General features: G+C 42.0%; 1 protein-coding gene across 6 annotated transcripts in view; it reads right to left on the bottom strand.

Annotated features, from left to right (window-relative positions):
* EPC1 (enhancer of polycomb homolog 1) overlaps positions 1–18,406 on the bottom strand; it is a 67,109-nt gene extending 48,703 nt beyond the window's left edge. For 3 of the 6 annotated variants that reach the window (XR_004060526.1, XM_030943714.1, XM_030943715.1), the window contains exon 1: positions 3,903–4,055. Coding sequence is in view for 3 of the 6 variants with exons in the window: in XM_030943714.1 (XP_030799574.1) it covers positions 3,903–4,055 (153 nt within the window). In the remaining 3 variants the exon portion in view is untranslated. Of the gene's footprint in view, positions 1–3,902; positions 5,698–17,364; positions 17,469–17,766; positions 17,918–18,184 lie in introns of those variants that run through there. The other 3 variants (XM_030943716.1, XM_030943717.1, XM_030943718.1) reach the window with 3 other exon arrangements.
* Positions 18,407–19,073: the final 667 nt, after the last annotated feature.

Raw genomic sequence — 19,073 nt, 5'->3', positions numbered from 1 at the left:
CCACAAAGTCACAGCAACCCATCCCCCCTCAGCCCCCAAACTTCTATTTTTTAAGAGAATCTAGAGGCTAGGGATACAGAGTGTGTTCTTTCTACTTTCAAAAAATGCAAGGAAAACAAGTGTAGTTTCCCTTGGTTTGGTTGGAGGCCATCAAATCTAGGCTGCCTGTAGAGCTATACATGCTTTCTTTCTGAAATGTCACTGAACATGTTCAAAAAGCTTCAGTCTGTCACTTTTTCCACTTTTTATCCTGCTCAACTAAAGTTACCTCTGCTCTGCTTTCCCACCTGTCTCCTTTCTGTCTAGAATCTGAATTTCTAGTTAAAAAAAAAAGTAACACCTTCATCAGAAATAGTAAACCACAGGATACACAAAGCAACACCTTTTAAAAAGTCCTTTTTAAATGATAAACAAATCTACTCCACCTACTTGTTTATTCACAGTTACCAACAGTCTTGATAGCCAAATCTGCTTTACTGTATTACTAACAGTGGTCTGTCATCTGGTTCTCAAAATTACAGCACTGAGGATCTGTTTTGCTCAAAACCAGCATTTTGAAATAACATAGGGGATGTTTAGTGTTACATAAGAAGATTCATTACATTTTGAAGGTTTTTTTTTTTAGATGTACATGATACTTTTTAATTTCTTAGATGCAGTAACAGACTTGGCAACAGCCACACTGTATGTACCTCAGAAACCTGGCAGCTAAACCAACTGTCAGAACACAGGATGAGCTGGTAACCTCCAGCACCACTGTCTGCATGTCAAAGAGGTTTTTTACTGGCCCTTTACCTCCTAACAAAACCACTGACCGAAGGCAAGCCATGGCCAAGCAAGGCAGACTCTACAGAATTAACACCACTTAAGGCCCTTAGCTGTCACTTCCTTTAAAAGGGTTACTCTATCCCTGGATCAACTGCATATTTTACAGCCCCCAGAGACTCAGCAAGGTTGTTTTTCCTTCAGAAGACTCATAGAGAATATCACTTCTGAACTGAAGTTTCCAGTTATAATAAGAAAGATGCACTATTTTCGCTATTTTCTTCTTTGTAGGAACATGATGGGAGAAAGATAAGATGAAAGGGAGGCAAAATAAGATTCCTTTTTGTGCATCAAAACAGTAATTAGTCATTTAAATATCTTGTGACTCGATGCCTGAATATTAAATCTCTTTGATTGCATTTTTCCTTAGGGAAAGTTATTTAGTCAAGAGGAGAACTCTTAGCTCCAAATAACTGTTCATTTAAAATTACATTTATGCAAAACTCAAACCAATGTTAGAATCCTATTTATAAAAAGTTATAAATGCTAATTCATACTAGTTGAAGACACCCTCTCCTCCAAAACCTTATGGACACTTGGCCATCTGTTTGTAATAAAACATCTATCATTTCTGTAAGCATTAGGGGAAAAATCCTCCAATTCAAGCCTTCAGCTACATAACATGAACTATCAACTTTCCAAAATCCTGCATGGCCTGAAGTTTGGGAAACAGAATACAGTAGAGTATTAAACCTACAAGGTTTGCCCCAACTTAAGTCATAGAACTGGGCTCTCTGTTGTCAACACTAACATAAACTGAAGAGAAAGCTTTTTAGGGCAAGAAGGAAGGAAGGAAATTTAGTAAGTCTGCAGAAACAATAAGAAACAAGAGTTTAATAGCGACTATTTTACGTATGAAGGTCCAAAAAAAGATTCAGAAGGACACCTGTGCTTACTGATGGAAACCAATTTCTTTTGAGGGTATGTGTTTGTGTGTGTACACACACATTCAAAACAAATGCAGGAGCAAACTCCAGCTGTGGGAAGCGTCTACTCACTCCTAGAGCTAACCCTCAAAGCTCAATTTAGGAAACAAAAGCATCACATTAACCACAAAAGTCTTATAATTAATGTTTAGAATTTTTTCCTTACCCATGACTACTTAGGTAGGATACGTATGTCTGGGTTTAGGGAGATGATACAGACAGGTCATGTAATCTTCTAGCCTGAAAACTTGTAACTGCCAGGCAAACAGTAAAAGAGAAAGACAGCAACCTGACATTTCTACAAATAAATGCATGCATGCAGTCTCACTCTCTTGAACTGAGAGATAAACTCAGCAAGTGTCACAGGAAACAACAAAATTTAATATTCTGGTACAAGAGGAAATAAAAGGTGCTTCTCTCATATTCAGAATCTACAGGTATCAATTCAGAACGTATCTACTGTGCTCAAAAGAAACACAAGCATCCTAAGCACTGCTATCTACCACTTAAATACTCCTCAAACAACACCATACTAAAGTTTTAAGCATCTTCACAAAAATAAACACCACCAAAACAACCCGATAAAACCCAACCTACCAATCAGAAAAATAAAGAAAAAAATCCTACAAAACCACTATGCTTCACAATATACGTTTTAGCACATGTGTAAAGCAACTTATGACTTGCAGAAGACTTGGAAATACCAAATTATGTTAAAACAGTAAGGAGTTACGTTAAAAAAGCCTCAGAGAGTGGTTACTCTATGGACAACAACATGCAAAGTGCATTACTCTGCAGAAATCTTTCTGCCTGAAGACATTTCATAAAAATTCACTGAGTCCATTAACTAAGAGCAATAGTGCCACAAAGAGGAAACTCCATTTAAAGATGATACCTCTCTTAAAACAAATGTAACTCCAAGTTTGCTACATCTAGAACTAGGAACAAGAAACTTTACAGCCTGTCACCTTCAAAGGACAATGGAAGTCTGACAACTAGAAAAACTCAGGAGTATGAAACTCTAACAGAATCACTGAATATTCTGAGTTGGAAAAGACCCACAAGGATCATCGAGTCCAACGCTTCAGTGAATGGTCCATATGGGGACGGATCCCACAGCCTCGGCACTACCAGCACGCTGCTCTAACCAATCGAGCTAGTGTCACCTTTGTTCTTAGCACCAAATTTCAAAACCTGCTTACATAACCGTATTTCTGCAGTACTTCCCTATTTGCTGTGCCCAATGCACAGATGGGGAGAACTGATTATACTACGGAAATAATTAAAGATTTACAACACTGCAAATAACACACTTCAGAGCAGAGTCTTCAACAGTAACTGTTACCAAGTGTTTTACCTTCAGCAAAAGCAGATACTGATTGTCAGACCTATCTTGGAAAGTGCTGAGTGAATGATTAAATGACCCTGAAGTTCAAAATGGTTTAAAGTTTCATTCTCCACTGAGACAGCAAAACCGAGCAGGAAGTGATAGACTTCTAGCTTCCAACACGGATTTCCTTACTCTGAGTAGTGCTTCAGAACTGACTTTCGTAGGGACCGTCACAACTTTACCTACACCGCGCCTGTCTGATGGCACTTGCAGGGCTCTTAGATAAACCTAAACATAAATCCTTCCACTTCCTATTTCAAGGGAAAAGGAAAAGGCGCCACCGGGGCCCCGCTCCCCTGAGGGCGGCCGGGCCCGCGCGCGCTCCCGCGGCCGCGCGCCCCCGCGGCGCCGTCCGGCTCGGCAGCGCCCCCGGCGGGGAAGCGCGCGCACGGCGCCGCCGCCGGGCCCCGTCTGCTCCTCGCGGCTGCCGCACCAGGCCCGGCCCAAGGACCGAGACACAAAATGGCGGCCGCCCCGCTGTGTCACGTGACCCCCTTTGTGCCTTTCGGGGCCCCGCGGAGGGGCCGCCGGCGGCCGCGGGGCACGAGCGGGGGGTGAAGGGGCCGTGAGGGAGCTCCGGGGGAGGGCGCGGTGAGGGACGGCCGGGCTCGGCGCTTTCCCGCCCCGGGTGTCCCCCCCCTCCCGGCGGGCGGGGAGAGTGGGGAGAAGATGGCGGCCATTTTGTGCTTGCGCAGAGGCGAAGGTGGGGGCCCGGGTGCGGGGGGGATGGTGGGACCCGGCCGAGGGGGGGTCTCACGTACCGACTCCTCTTCCTTCTCCATGCCCGTGGGCATCTGCGGCACGGCCCGGTTAATGGAGGCATATTCGGCCAAGTCAGGCAGGTCCTCGCAGCGGAAGACGGGCAGCGGCTTGGACGCGTCCAGCGCCCGGGCCCGGAACGACAGTTTGCTCATGTTAGGCGGCGATGGCGGCTCCGGCTGGGTAGGGGGGGGCGACAGCAAGCGCGCTCCGAGCTGAGAGCCGGACCCCGCCGAGCGATCTCATGGAGGGACCGGGGCTCCCCCGGCGGGGCGGGGCGCACTCCGACACGGGGCCCGGCGGCGCCCGCTGGCGCGGCTGGGCTGGGCGCTGGCTCCGCTCCTCCGCCGCTCCGGTTCCGCTCAATACGCCACGGCCAACATGGCGGACATTAAACCTCGACTGGCCGCCTCTTTCAGCCAACCCCAGCGCCACAGCCATTCCCACACTGCATCGCGCAGGGCGCGGGCACGGCGCCGCCCGGGGGGAGCGCGCGCGGCGCGGGCACGGCGGCGCGGGCTCGGGAACGCGGGACGCTGCGAGCGGCCCGAGCGGGCTCGGGAGCGCGGGAAGGCTCGGAGCCGCCGGAGCCAGATCGGGGCGCCGGGATCAGGGGTGCAGTCGGGAGCAAAGGGAGTTTTAATCACCGTGTGCGGCACCGCTCCGCCCTCCGGCCGCCGAGCTGTGTCGCGGAGCCGCGCTCCGCTCCTGCCGGGGTGAGGAAGTTGGGGCAGCCCCCAGCCCCTCAGCCCGGGGGGAACCTCCCCTGGAGCCGCGTCTGACCATGACAGCTCTGGGAAACCTGGCCGAGAGAGGCGGGGAGGTGCCGGCCCCGACCTTTCCGGCCTCTCGGGTGCCGGACCGCGGGACAGCGGTGCCGGGTTCTGAATTCACCCCGACCCGGGAGGGCTGCGGTGCCCCCGGCCGCGGCCGGAGCGGCGCCCCGCGAGTGGGGGGATCCGACCGTGGGGCCGCCCCGGGAGCGCCCCTCGCCTCAGGGCCCGGCCGCGGCCCCGCAGCCGGCCGCCGGGCGCTGTCCCTCTCCGCGTCGTCGAACTGGGTTCGCGTCCATGCAAAATAAAGGGGAAGCGCGGGCACCTGCCCGAAAACGGTGAAGAACCGTAAGAACCGGGCACCTCCACAACGGCATTTCCTCCCCTTTTCTCTGAGGTTTTCAGATACTTAGTCCGGCAGCAAAGTGCAGACACGTGAACTGGTTTAAGCCTTGCGTGGACTGAAGTTATTATCAGTGACCCACTCAAGCGAGCTCACCCCAGGCAATGGGTAGAACCCACTTGAGCGTGTCTGATTAGGGAAGCTCGTTTACATCTCAATGAGTCGATTAAAGTGATGCACTGTTCGGCTCTAAGCAAGGGATCGGAAATGCCGAGTTAGCCCCGTCTCGGTGCTCTCTGCACAAGCCGCCCCAGGGCATCCCAGCGCGGCCGCAGGAGCCTCAAACTCCGCTCCGGCCAGGCCAGGGCTGCAGCCTCGAGCTGAGGAACTCTGCGCGCTCGGGTGTGCTCTCGCACCAGGTTATAGGTAATTCTAGCTCTGCAGTCAAAGCCATCTTATCGAAGTTGTGCTTAATTCCATGTAAAATGCGAGATTGTTGTGTGTTGACTGAATTTCAGCGCCCCTCCACTTGTAATGGAAAATACTGTAGTTTTTACGGTCACACGAGAATCGGTGGACAGAACTTTGCTCTTTGTCACATACTACTCTTGGGAAACAGAACTTTCAGAAATACGGCATAAGTATAGCAAAAAAACCCAAAAATAGAAAGATCTTATTTTGCTTAGCAATTTTAGAAATCTCTATAATAGAAGCAAAAGCCATTTTTAAAATCGCACAATAATAATAATAATAATAATAACACTCTCCTCAGCCTTAAGCCACTACTAGATACTAGATGAAATATAGCCAGATGCAGTTGTTAACAGAATATTCAAGCCAACTATTTGCATGACTGTTTGGGAAACCAAAACCTGCCAGGTTTCCCAAGCTGCTTAAACTGCAACTCATTTTTTTTTTCATAACTTCTCTGGGATGCTAAATTCTACCTGTACTGCAAATGGGTAATGCAGTGGAAGACAGCTGCTAGTGAGAATGAGACTAATTTTTTTAAGGGATGCTTGTTTGTTGCTTTTTTAATTTTTTTAGGAAGTGGCATGAACTAAGTATCATTGTATTCATTTGTATTTCAGTAGTTACATCAGAATCAAATGTTTAAGCATGCATATTGCTTTTTACTCTACTTCTAAAGCTTAAAACACACATTAGTTGTTAGAAGTATAATCCTAAAATAAATTGCCCATAAAACAACTACACCCTTTTCCACAAATACTAAATAATTTAGTTTATCCAATTAGCAGACAGATAAGGTGCTGAGAAAAAAGAACAAAAAATCACAATATGCCATCATAGATTAGCTTTGACTTTAAAAATTAAATGAAAATTAAACACCTGGCAGCTAAACAAAAAAAAAAGGCCATTAAGTATAACTCTCCACTTATACTGATGAAAGGAAAACAATACATAATGAACATAATGAAAACCAAAATACTGAAAATATCCTGAGCTATAAAGGAAGAATAATCAAATTCAAACTTATCCTTAATTGACCTTTGCATTTCTAACCCTGCCACAGGCTTGAGAAAAGTGCAGAGCAAGCAGAATGGACAATAACATTTGGATACAAAGAGGACAGTGCATTAAGAAAAAGTTTTGGCCTGAAACACTTGGATTCATCAGCTTTTAATGTTTTGCCAATAAAAGAGATTGTGTTAAAATATTTTGTAGCAGAAGATCATTAGCCCTCAAAATTAATTTGCTAGTAAGATGGAAAGCATGATGATTGAAAACAATGTGACATCAGCCCTGATGTCTGTTGACAGGAAAAGGTATGGAACATAACCAGACTGATATTTTCATTTTATCTTCCTTTCAGTAAGAAAATGCAGGTATATTTTAGGGTTTTTTTCAATTTTGTAGCTTTTATCAAAATGCACAATTTACATCTGTAGACATCAGTGCTGCACTATGACAGGAGCTAATGCAGAATTGGTAGGTTTTGTATAGTGACCAAGATACTCTCTGCAAGCTCTCAGTAAAAGATCAGTGAGTATAAATTAATTTGTTGAACCTAAGTGTTATGTGTCTATTTTAAAAACCTTACAGTTGTAAGGTAGAGTAACTGAAATATAATGAAAGACATTTAGAATTGCTATCATTATTGCTTTTTAAACTGCTGAAATCATTTGGGGCATTTCTTTAAGGCTTTATCTTTTTATGATCACAATTAAAAGGACAAGCTAAACTAAAATGAAAGCACTTTGTGTATCAGCTGTGCAGCTGGTAAATATAACCATTTCAAAATACATTCAAAAGTACTAAATTCAGACTGAGCATTATGGGCAAAGATACCTCTTGATCCATGCACCTCCAGACAGGGGTAGGGGTCTCTTGTGGTCTCATCTAACTCGGGTTTGTGAAGCCCAAAAACATAATTTCTATTTTGGTTTGCAAGTCCTGTGTACTGTTTGACAAGTTTTTAGAAATTTTGGTACATAGTTTTATGGCTTAAAACCTCTCTGAGTTCAAGAAGGACTTCCAGTCATTTATTTAAGCATGAATTATAGCCTTTGGCATATGGAGTTAATATTGCCTCCCATTCTAGCAGTAATCATCACAAAATCATCACACATGACGTGCAAATAGGTTAAACCACGTCACTTTTGTTGCCTTTTGGCCTCAAGCATTTTGAATTTTAAGGATATAAAATTCTAGGAGACAGTTGTTCAACTTGAAAAAAAGAAAAAGCTTTTTAAATTTTTTTTTTTAATTAGGGTTTGTTTGTATTTTGTATTACACTAAACTATACACTGACTTTTGTATCCATAAATATTTGCAATTTTTTTTCATTCTGTGACTACCTTACCCCCTATTTCTAATAACTCTTCATTTATTTATACAGCAATTTTGTTGACCTGTTTTTTTAAATTTTTTTTTGTTAATACTCAAAAGTTGAGTAATAATACCCCAGCATCCTCACAAAAACTAAGCTCATCCTCAAACAGATATACCATGGAGGCATATCCAAAAGAGAAGGAAAAGCCACTGGCAGCAATTCTCTTACTAAGAGACAAAGCTAAGAGAGGAGCAGCAAAAGCTATTGCCAGATTTCTCGTTTCCCAGTGATAGCTAAACTCTTAGAGGTGGTGGAGGCAGTTGTCCATAGGAGGACTAAGACTTCAAAAGGAATTAATGACTAAGGATTAATGACTTAATTAATTATTAATATTTTACAGACTCACCATTGTCCTAATATGACCTGGACAGATAAGCAAGAAAATGGTAAAATGGGCTCTATCTGAAAACACAAAGGATTTGATAGAGTTTTTTTAGTACTGTCAGAAGAGAATCAGTTTCCTTTATATAACTTGTTTTGGAGACTCAAGTTTTTTGTGTCTAAGGAAAACACGTTATAGTGGAAGCAGTTACTCTCTTGGACACAGTCATGGTAAAAAGACGCAAATGCTAAGATGCTTCTGTCTTGAAATACATCTTTCCCTGTTTAAATTTTAATGGATTCAGAACAGGTGTCCTAGGAATTGTAAGGGTTAAAAGTGACTTATGATTTTCTCCTTCGTGTTTTCATTTTTTAACACATATCCCCTCTAAAATACTATGCTAGACACACCTTGAATTCTTGATTTAGTCATCTTTACTAGCAAGTAATTTCACAAATTAATTGTTTAGGATTAAATAGTAAGATAAAAGGGAACAAAACAAAATCCAAAAATGTTTGATTTTATGCTCTGGGTTTTTGGTTTTTTTAAAAATCTTTATCCAAAACATTTTGTATTCTGACATACAGAACAATAATAATACTAAAATTGCAATTCATTATGTAAACACAATTTGACCAGGGTGGGCTGGTTACCACCTCTGACTTAGGCATGGACTTCTGCAAACGTCAGATTATAACACATGAATAATCTCTGAGTCAAGTAAATTTAATCACATGATCCTGTATTATTTCTAGTAGAACAGCCAGCAGAAGGGCAAAGCCCTTATGCTTTGCTTGCAAAAAAACCCTAACACAAACAACAAAAAACCCAAGCAAACAAAAAAGCAAGCAAAACCACAACCAAATCTAAAAAAACCCAAAACAAACAATAACCAACCAAGCATAAAATCCCTACCTTCTCCTGCCAACACAATTGCTAGTTCATCAATCAAAGAGCTAAGGATGTCTAACTTTGATATTCTGCATAGTATAAGGTGGAAGGCTAAAAAAAGGCAAACAGAAGTAGAGAAATTATAGCTGTGCATGGGTCTGCACACTGTCCCAAATCCTTCAATTGACTATTAAGCTAAAAACAAACAAACAAACAAAAAAACCCAACACACACACACCTGTCACCACTACATAAACCTCAACTGCCAGCGCTCACACCCCAGCCTGGGATTAAGGGGTAAATTGGGGACAGGCTCTGTGTCTTTGCATGACTTCTGAAACTTTACTCCTACCCTGATAGTTGCCTGTCTCTATGTAAATGCAAATAAAATAGCAAATTCAGTTCAATAGTAAGAGCTGAATCTTTTACTATTACATGCTCTAACTTTTTAGATTTTTACCTTACACTTCCAAGATAGAAATCCTGTCTTGAAAGGATTTCAAGATTTATGAAAAATCATTTCAAAATTTATGAAAAATCATTTCAAGTGCTTCAGGGCTTCCAGTAAGTGTCATCAAGTATTTTCAATCTTTAAAACTACATTGCTGATGTTAAATAACATGGAGTTAAGTTAATGTGGAGTTACTATATAACTTTATATATAAGTATATCACTTTATTTAAGTATAAAAAAGACAAATGCTTTAATTCACAGTTCCTGAATCAGAATGAAAGTAGGTTATCTGCTTCCCTCACAGAATTGAGGAAAACAGTGACTTATACCGAGATAGGAATTAGCTTGGCTTCTGAAATCTTTTGGTGCAGGAAGGTACATTTGCATCTTGGAATAAAGAGGCATTTCCTAACATATATGTTTAGATTTATTTTTATTTTAATGTTAGTGGATGTACCTACATACTTACAATGTAAGTGAACTCTGAATTCCACATGAAATTAATACAAATGTGTTATTAAGTACCTTATACAAGCTATACCATCTTTACTTAACATAAATACATTTCTCCAAAGGAATGAAAAAAATACAAAAAACTCAGCTTTTGGATTTCCAAAGCTTGTTATTAGCTTGCAAGAGCACAAATATTCTTTCAATTTTAGAAGTGGATTTTTTACACACTGCAGTTTGATTTATATTAAATTAAGCATGAGTGAATGTTATAAAAATATTGCTTATCTTCTGGGATACAAATAATCATGATCATATTTATAACCCAATGTTTATATATAAAGTTAAGAAAGCATAAATTAATAATGCTGCATTAGTGGGAAAAAAGGCCTAATGAATTAAGTTTGACTTTAAATATCCAGCAGAGGAGGCTAGTTCTGAATAGAAAACTGATCAGATGAGACTGTTTTGAGATATCCTTATCTATATATCTTTAAATGATAGCAGATGCTTAAAAATGTAAAACTCTGATAGGGTTAACCTGAAGAAAATGTAATTTCTGAGGTTTTTCAACATTTAGAGAATGCAAACAACTTGTGGGAGGTGGGCAGATGTTGAGAGGGAAGTGTTTTGGATCTAGATGCAAACATGAAGTTGCCGTGAGAAGAAAAATAGAGAAATCACATGATATTATTTTCTCTGTCACTAATATAGGTGGGATAATGGAAACCAGAGGTGCTGTGATATCCCTGGCATTTTCTTCTCAGCTCTCCTGTGAAATTCCCAAATCTGCTGTTAGGGCAACCTGAGAAGCAGAGCCAAATGGAAGGTGGTTTTCTCATTCAGGTTACAAACAGGTAAGACTTGAACCCCCTTGTCCATCTCTGACAAAGACACTCAGTTCCCATTCTTTATTGTGCAGTGTGTCAGTTTTATGGCTGCTCTAACATTCTGCTCCTCTGACCAAGAGAACACGACTGACCCCTGTCATTAACACTGGGGTTAATGTGCACCAGCCTGCCACTGGTCACATGTGCCAAGTCTGCTGATCTTTTGACTTATAAGCAACTCAAGAAGGGTGTTAGCATAGAGAGACAACCTAAGTAAAATCAATATCAAGGGAGAATATGAAAGATGGGAAGGAAAATGGTTTCTCACATTAAAGTAGCTCACCTGGAGGTCTGATTGACCAGACCTTCCAAATCCCACAGATTCCCATAACACCCAATTTTTAACTTGGAAATTGATTCAGAGATTACAAAAGAAAGCAGAATACTTTCTTATGGATCGGATATGGGCTAAACAGAAAGTGTCTATGCAGAGTTTTCAGATGTATGTTTTTCCCCCCTCTGTTATCCAGCATGGTTTCTCCTTAAAAGATGCTGATTGCAGAACTTTTCTTGAATTGTGACTACACAAGCACTCTGGGTAAAGACATCAAGATGTTCTGCCTAGTGTGGATACCTTTAAGACCATCAGAAATAACACAGCTGCTCTGAATTATAACCTTTTAAATTGAATTTTAAATTTTCTTGAGAAAAAAAAATCTTTTGGATAAATCCAGCCAGAAAACATGCCCTATCTACCCCTGGTGTTACAGATGAAAAACTGTCAGGTGAAAGGACCCTTTCAAGAAGTTATCCTTTTAGTGATCAGGTTATGGCAACCACAAGATTCTTAAGTAAATAGAAAGGGATGCCTTGAAATCCCCAGATCTGAGTCACCTGATTTTTAGGTCTGTTTGAACAAGCATGTAAAGCTCACTCTTATTTGTATTAATGAATATTCCAGATGCACACCCCTGTGAGGCCAAAGGTCTTGCCTCCATTTAGTCATTTTCTCAAGGCTCTGAAGGAGAGTGAGAATTAAGAGCTAACTTTTCATTACCTAAATCATTCACAGGTCAGTATTCCAGATATCTCAGGGGCATGGGATATCTCTGATTAAGGGAGGGCATTCATATCTGAACAGGAGGCAGATGGAGACCTGATCAAGATACTCAGTTAAATTTAAGATACAGTTCTTATCACAGCAGACATCCAAAATTTGGTTGTGTTTGTTTGCTTGTTTTTGCTGTTGTTGGAGTCCTTTTGTCATTTTTTAAAGCTATGATTTACTTGATCTCTTTCTTTCCACTGAGGATTACAGATCTAACAATACTCCTCTAAAGGTAAGTGAAAGAAAGAAGTTCTACATGAATGTATACAATACAGGGATTCTGATTCACTCAGATGCCCAATTTACTGTAAATCCAGGGAAATGCCTGGATTTAACACCACCTTACAGGCCCATTTCCCAGGTCTCTAACCCAGGGAAAAACCAAAATGGAACCTGATAAAAGGAAGACTGCTCTGGGAAGAACAAATCTTCTCAGTGTTCCCTGGAACTCCTACATTTTACATTTAAACATTATTGACTAAAATCCATGAGGCAGTCCTGGGAGTGGGGATGAGATCGAACCCCACCTTTTCTCTCTTCCTCTGGAAATCTCAGTGCATTGTAAAATATAACTCATCCTTTTCCTACTCCCTAGCAATAGTGATCCGGGTTCTCCTTAACAACATAAGATGGTGAGCCAGCATCCCCCATTTTCAGTCATTTGCTCCAAGCTGGAATTCCCATGGACTACATTTAGAGCTCTTGCTATTTTTACTGGTGCTCAAAGCAATAGACACTGCATCTGTAACTGCTGTTTTCTGTTGTATGGTGTTGGTTGACTCTGAGCAACTTTCCATTTACCATCCAGGAGCTCACAACAGCATCCCAGCTTGCTGCACAAGCAGTGAAGACTAGGACTCATGTTATTTGGCAGTTCCCATTTTATACTGGGAGATAAGCAGAGAGAATAACTTTTAGCAAATGTACTGCCTTTTTAAGCACTGCAATACCTTCTGACCACCAGTTTCAGGCTCTAGCTACTAATCATAGAGAACTGATGAACAAACCTTCCTATTAAGGCAGTTTATAGTATTGGTATTATCTTGCTCTGGATAGTCCAGTGGTAACACAATTAACTGGAGAAGTGACTTAGTAAAGGATTTAAAGAAGCCCACAGGACCTGAAGCTACTGGTGTGTGGTCACATCTGTCCAAGGCATATTTTGTTGCTCACAACAGCAACACAGGAGTTATATTTCAAAGCACTGACATTTCCCCACCCTGTATATTTACTAAAGAATTTAAAATGTAGAATTGTCTCTTCACTGCAACATGAATTAACTTCTTGTGCTATTTGCTAAGAGAAGAAAAATATGAAGAATGCTAAAAGGTGGAAGGATATGCTAGCTACAGCAGTTCCTCTGGCATATAGGATTTAGAGCAGATAATTTCATAACACTGAAAGGTCATGCAAATATCAGTCTGGAAGAGATGTGGAGAGACCTAACTTTGTAGAAGATGAATCTGAAGCAGGCATGCAATATATTGTCCTTTGTTCACTGCTGGGAAACAGGTGATCCTTGAAGCAAGCTTTAAACTAATTATTACATTGCTACAAGTTGATGCTGACAAGTATGATGTGGAGAAGTGCAGCTAGCAAAGTTATGAAATAAGAAAGGTGAGAAACAAGATTATGTCATGAGGTGTCCAACATAGAGGTAGCCCCTTTGAAACCTTGTTGGATCCAGGACACAATGAATACTTTAGAACCCTCAAAAGATAACAGCAATCCAGGCACCAAGGTCTGTTATCAGCACAGGAAGCTGGAGAGCACAACATATGAGTCAATGAAGCAGGGGGTATGGCTTTTGTTTGAGCTGAGCCCAAAACAACATTCTTCAACCCACTTCTGAGGAACTGTTTGCACAGTATTTTGGTTAACTTTGGAAGCTGGTTATATCTGCCTGGGATCTACACATCTTGCATTAACTACTATTGACCATTTTAGACAGCCATTTTTACTGTGACTCTTACTTCACCTACATAATACTAGTAATATTACTAAGATGAATCTCACCAAGGCACAAAGAACATTTTGGTCAATCAGGTTGAATTAAGCTCTTGAAAAAGATTGGTTTATAGTATGATCCCATAGTTCAAATAGTTTTAAACCAAGAGACCCAAATATCTTTCAAAGGTGTCTGGACTCTATATAGACTTTCTAGGTAAAAGGGAAACTGTACTAGAAGAAAAATCCATTCGTTTTGGCACCTTAGAAATGGAGATATATAAGGGAGAAAATCAAGAAACCTGCCAAAATAAAATTTCAAAACAAACAAACAAACAAAAATTCTTATGCTGCTTTAGGTCCTGGAATTCCACATACTGGTATTTCAGAAGGAGCAGGTGGGGAAAACACAATAAAGATTGAGCTACCCCACAGAAATTACTCTTCCAGGCACTTCTGCAGAAGATGCAGGAGGTAAATTAGTTCCTAGCTTTGAGAAGATGCAGAGTCTTAAACACTTCTTACTCCTTACTGGTAACACAATGGCTCAAAAAGGAAGGAGGAGATAAGCGTGAGAACCACTGAATTGCAGAAGATCAGCACTTCACTCTTCTCACCTTATGATTTGATAGGAGTAAAACCAGACACTTTCATCAGATGCAGCTTCAAAGTTGCAAAACCACAACCAAAGTTAAAGAGTAGCCTCAGTTGAATGGGAGAGAGGGGAGAAAGTGTGAAGCAAGTTTCCATTCAGATTTCCTGTTCTTGCTGACTTCACTGAGCTCGAAGTGACTCTGAGCAGCAAGATCACAACAATCAATTCATGGCCTGCATGCACAGGGTGCAGCCACAAGAAATCATCACTTTCATGGTGCAGGATGATAAGAGCATTAAAATACCTTCAGTAAGCACCTCAGTTTATCATTTGCTCAGTACTGTTGTCCATGGATGAGCACATTGAGTGTTGGTCTAAGTGATGTCAAAAAAGAAAAGCTGCATCAGAATTAAACAACCCAGTGATTCTCTAAGATTGATAATTATTGTAATAAACTGAACAACTGGCACTACATCTATTGGCATAAACTGTGCCCAAAATGCCAACCTTACATCCTAGTGATCAGGTCTCAGAAATGGAAATGGAGGATGGCCAAAATCCACACTTTCTAAGAGGGTTTATGTCTTGATATTTTTCCTCAAGTCTAGGAGTTGTACCAGGACACCAAAGAAGTAATGGTCATACTGCACTGTCATAGGCCACCAGGTCTCTGCTCCAGCCAAGAATCCATAAAAGCAGATCTTGTCTGACAGAGCAGAGATGATAAAACCTAGCTGCTATCTTGGATATACATTTGTTACTGGTAGGAGGTTGCAAGATGTATTTTACCTAAGACTGAAGCAAAATTTACCTTCTTTTAAAAAAGGATAATGAATAAGAGACCATTACAGAGATCTACTGAAGTTATATATCTGTTTCCATAAAACTAATTCACTTAATGAGCAAACTCTTTGAACCGATATCTAAATGCATTATTGAAGATTTAAACATTCACAAGAAGTTTTTAGAGACTGTTTCAAACTGCCTAGTATTTGTCAAATTTATTCTTTGAAAATACTGAAGACATTGAAATGTAAAATAGATGCAAAGGCCTCTAAAATTATCAGCTTTTATCACTCCAAAATAACAGGCACATAGATTCCTTAAAAATTTGTTAAATTTAATGTCAAATTTGTTCCTGAACCTGTTGAGTTTCCAATATATGCTCTGATCATGGGCTTGACTATGTCTTCCCTCCCACCTTAGAACATTAATCACTTCTGTTTTCTTACACCTAATATGGATGTTAGCAGAAAGCCTTCTAATCCTTTTGCACTTAGAACCGAGGTGATCTGTAGGTTGTAACAAAAGAGAACAACACACGTTAACATGTATCTGTGTATAAAGACATGCAAAATGCACGCTCCACTTAGCGACAGGAAAGAAATAACCCACCCACCTCAGGTGAATCCTCTTACAGTCTGAAGGACTACACTAGGTTTTCTCTTCTTTTCCACCCCACCTTCATACCCAACCCAAACTCCTACAGACCTCATCAGGAGAATTGCATATGCAAGCATGAGAGCGAGGGGGACCTTAGGGCTTGACAACCAGCCGTGGATGGAACCTTTAACTTCACAACAAGCAAACAATGGACTAGTTGCACAATAAGTGTGTGCCAAAGCCTTCCATATTGGCTGCAAAACCCAATTTTAAAATCTTTCATCTGCAGCCACTGTAAAATCATTTTGGGGGTGGGACCGAAAATCTCATCACTGAGGAAAACTGGACCCTAGGCACAGGATTGAAAAAAAAATTAAGGATCTGCTTCATTACACAAACCAGCGAAAGGGTGAGGTCATGCCTCTGCCGGGCCACAGTTCATGCGACACTGCAATTTTCTAGAGATATAATTTCATCGTCATTCTAACTAATTTGCGGTTACTTTTGATACAGAGAAAAGGAAAAGATACAATAGATCAACCCGTGCCCCACCTTTCTCCCTCCGGCCCCCTCCCCCTTTAGAGCCAGGGACACGAATTGTTTCGGAGCCCCACAGCGCCACCAGCACAGAGCAATGCAAAACAAAAAAGATCTCCCACCGGGTGAAAAAAAAAAAAAGGAAAAAAAAAGAAAGCGCCTAGAAAAATGCCAAAATTTACAAAATGTCTCCCAAATGTACCTTCTTGGAAGAAAAAGACCAAACAAATCACTCAACCCCTTCCCTCCCCCCCCCCAAAAAAAAAGAACAAACAACCCAACCCCAAGACATGTAAGTGAAGTGTGGGGAAATAAGAACCTTTATATAACTAATGCTTTAAGCTAATTATCACAAGAGCTGGAATTTGTAAATAAAAAGGTCACTGTTTAGTAAGAGACATAACTTAATATAAACCCTCTTATGTCCATCTCCACCTTCACCATACCAAGGGCAGTTTTCCCCTTTACTTTAGACCAAAGTAATCCATCAAGAGCCATCACAAATGGCATTGTAAACTCTTTTAGCTACCACCAGACCATACAGTAGCAACACAATATGCTTCTTTATACACGAGAGCTGCATTATATTTATATAGACAGTCACATATTTGCTCCTGGATCCGTTTATTACTCGGTGAAGAATTCCCCCCTGCCCCCCCGCCCCAACAAAAAGCCAGAACCAAAAAACACCAAAAAAAACCCAAGTCCATCTGGAAAATATTTGAGTTCTTATACTCCTAAACTGAAGTTAAATTGTTTTTAATCTTCGCGTGTATAAAATTTTAAAGAGGAAACAAAACTGACTTCAGTAATTGTCGCTATTAAGGAGACACCGTTGGGTGGGATTCACATGAGATCAAAGCTATGAAAAATACAAGACTACGTTTTGTTCATCAACACAACGAAAATCCTCCACAGCACTAATACACGCCAAAAACCCGCAGAAAATAATATTTTTGGTTAAAACCACAAACTTACCTTCGAAGAAGGCAGCCCTTGCAAACGGGCTGTAACAATATGGACTGCATACTCGCTCTCCTACAACCAGCCACCTCCATGCTGCAAAGGGCTTCCCGAACATCCTTAAAATATTTCGCAAATGCAGAAAGTGAGACTTTTCTTTCCTTTTTTTTTTTCTTCCCTCCTCCCTCTCTTCTTTCCTCCCCCTCCCCGCCACCCCGCCAGGATCGCCGGGCGAGGAAGGAGGCGGCTTCCCGAGGGTCGGCGGGCGATGCCGGCGGGCGGCCGCAGCCGGGGCGGGGGACCCGGTGCCGCCGGGGTCACAACTTTGCCGGGGCTGGCGTTGGCTCGATGGGCTCCGCGGGCAGCGGCGCCCCCGCCCGCCGCCGCCGCCTGGAAAAATGCAGTGTGCCATTTTACACCCGCCTCTGGAGCACACAGGACCAAAGTCTAGCGCTGGTTTTCGGTGACACTGCAAAACTACGGCTCGCCCCGCGCAACCCCACGCCTCATCCTCCCCTCGGAGAGAGCAGCTGCCTCTTGAGAATTAATAAAGAAAGACAGTTGGACAAAATAATTCCGAGACTTCGCCGTTTTCCCTCCGTCCCTCCCCCCGCCCCCCCCCCCCCACTCCGAAGCCCGCAGCAAGTTTGTGCCGCCCGGCGCATCCCTCGGCCTCCCCCCGCGGCACCCCCGCACCCCCGCCCCGCCGGGCTCCGGCAGCCTCGCAGCATCCGAAAGAGCCAGTCATGCCTGAAACAAAATCCATGATTCCTGGAAAGTGGGCAGGCTTGAATCCCAACAAATCCTCAATTTACTTACAATTATAAATACCTACCTTATAAAAGGACTAAATTAACACTAAATTCAACAGATACATCCGTTACGGCAGGAATAGTTTTTCCATAAATACTGTTTTAAAAACCCCTCCTTATACTGACTGACAGAATTCTACCATGCTGCCCACAAACAAAATGGCTGTGGCACCGAGTTTTTTGGTTCCTCCCACTGTGCCTCCCCCTGGCCTCCAGGAAGTGGTAGAAATCCAAAATAAAATCCGCACGAAAAGTACAATACATCAGCCAAACTCGGCACGGCACCGCCAGACAGCATCGGGAGGGAAGCACGTTCACCAACATTGTAGTTTCTCGAGGATTTTTATTGTTTTTAAAAGGGCATCAATCACTGGGAATTTACATCACTGTGTAATTTGAACTTCCTGCTTTACATATTTATAAGGTCTTTCACCTATCTTGGCAGGCTTTCAAATTAAGTGGGTTGGGAAATTTGATGCTGTGGCTCTAGTTTGTGAGCTGAGTCAGGTAGTGCCTGCTGGAGCTGGGCTCTGAAACGACGGGCAAATTCTGACACCTTCCCTGTTCAGTGCAAGATAAAATAATCCCCCTCGCATACCACAGTCTCGTAAGCGAGCATGTAGGCACCAAGAGGCCCCTGGAATGAAGATTCTCAGCAGAAACTGAAATTTAGGCCTCTTGCACATAAATACACGCTTTGTAATATTTATCATTTTGCATTTGTGGTTCACAGCAGTCTCCCTGAATCATGATCTCTGTGGAAATAATCTTGGATTTTCTCTTATTATGACCCCGTTTAGTGTTGCAGCCCTTTAACTTTTGCGACATTCACACTAAAATAAAAATAAACAGGAAAATATAGCGTATTTCTATTAGGGATTATGATAAAAATGTCACTATGTGGTCCTATAT

Source organism: Camarhynchus parvulus, chromosome 2, assembly GCF_901933205.1.
Source record: "Camarhynchus parvulus chromosome 2, STF_HiC, whole genome shotgun sequence".
Lineage (NCBI taxonomy): Eukaryota > Metazoa > Chordata > Aves > Passeriformes > Thraupidae > Camarhynchus > Camarhynchus parvulus.
This window is presented reverse-complemented; position numbering and strand designations above follow the sequence as displayed.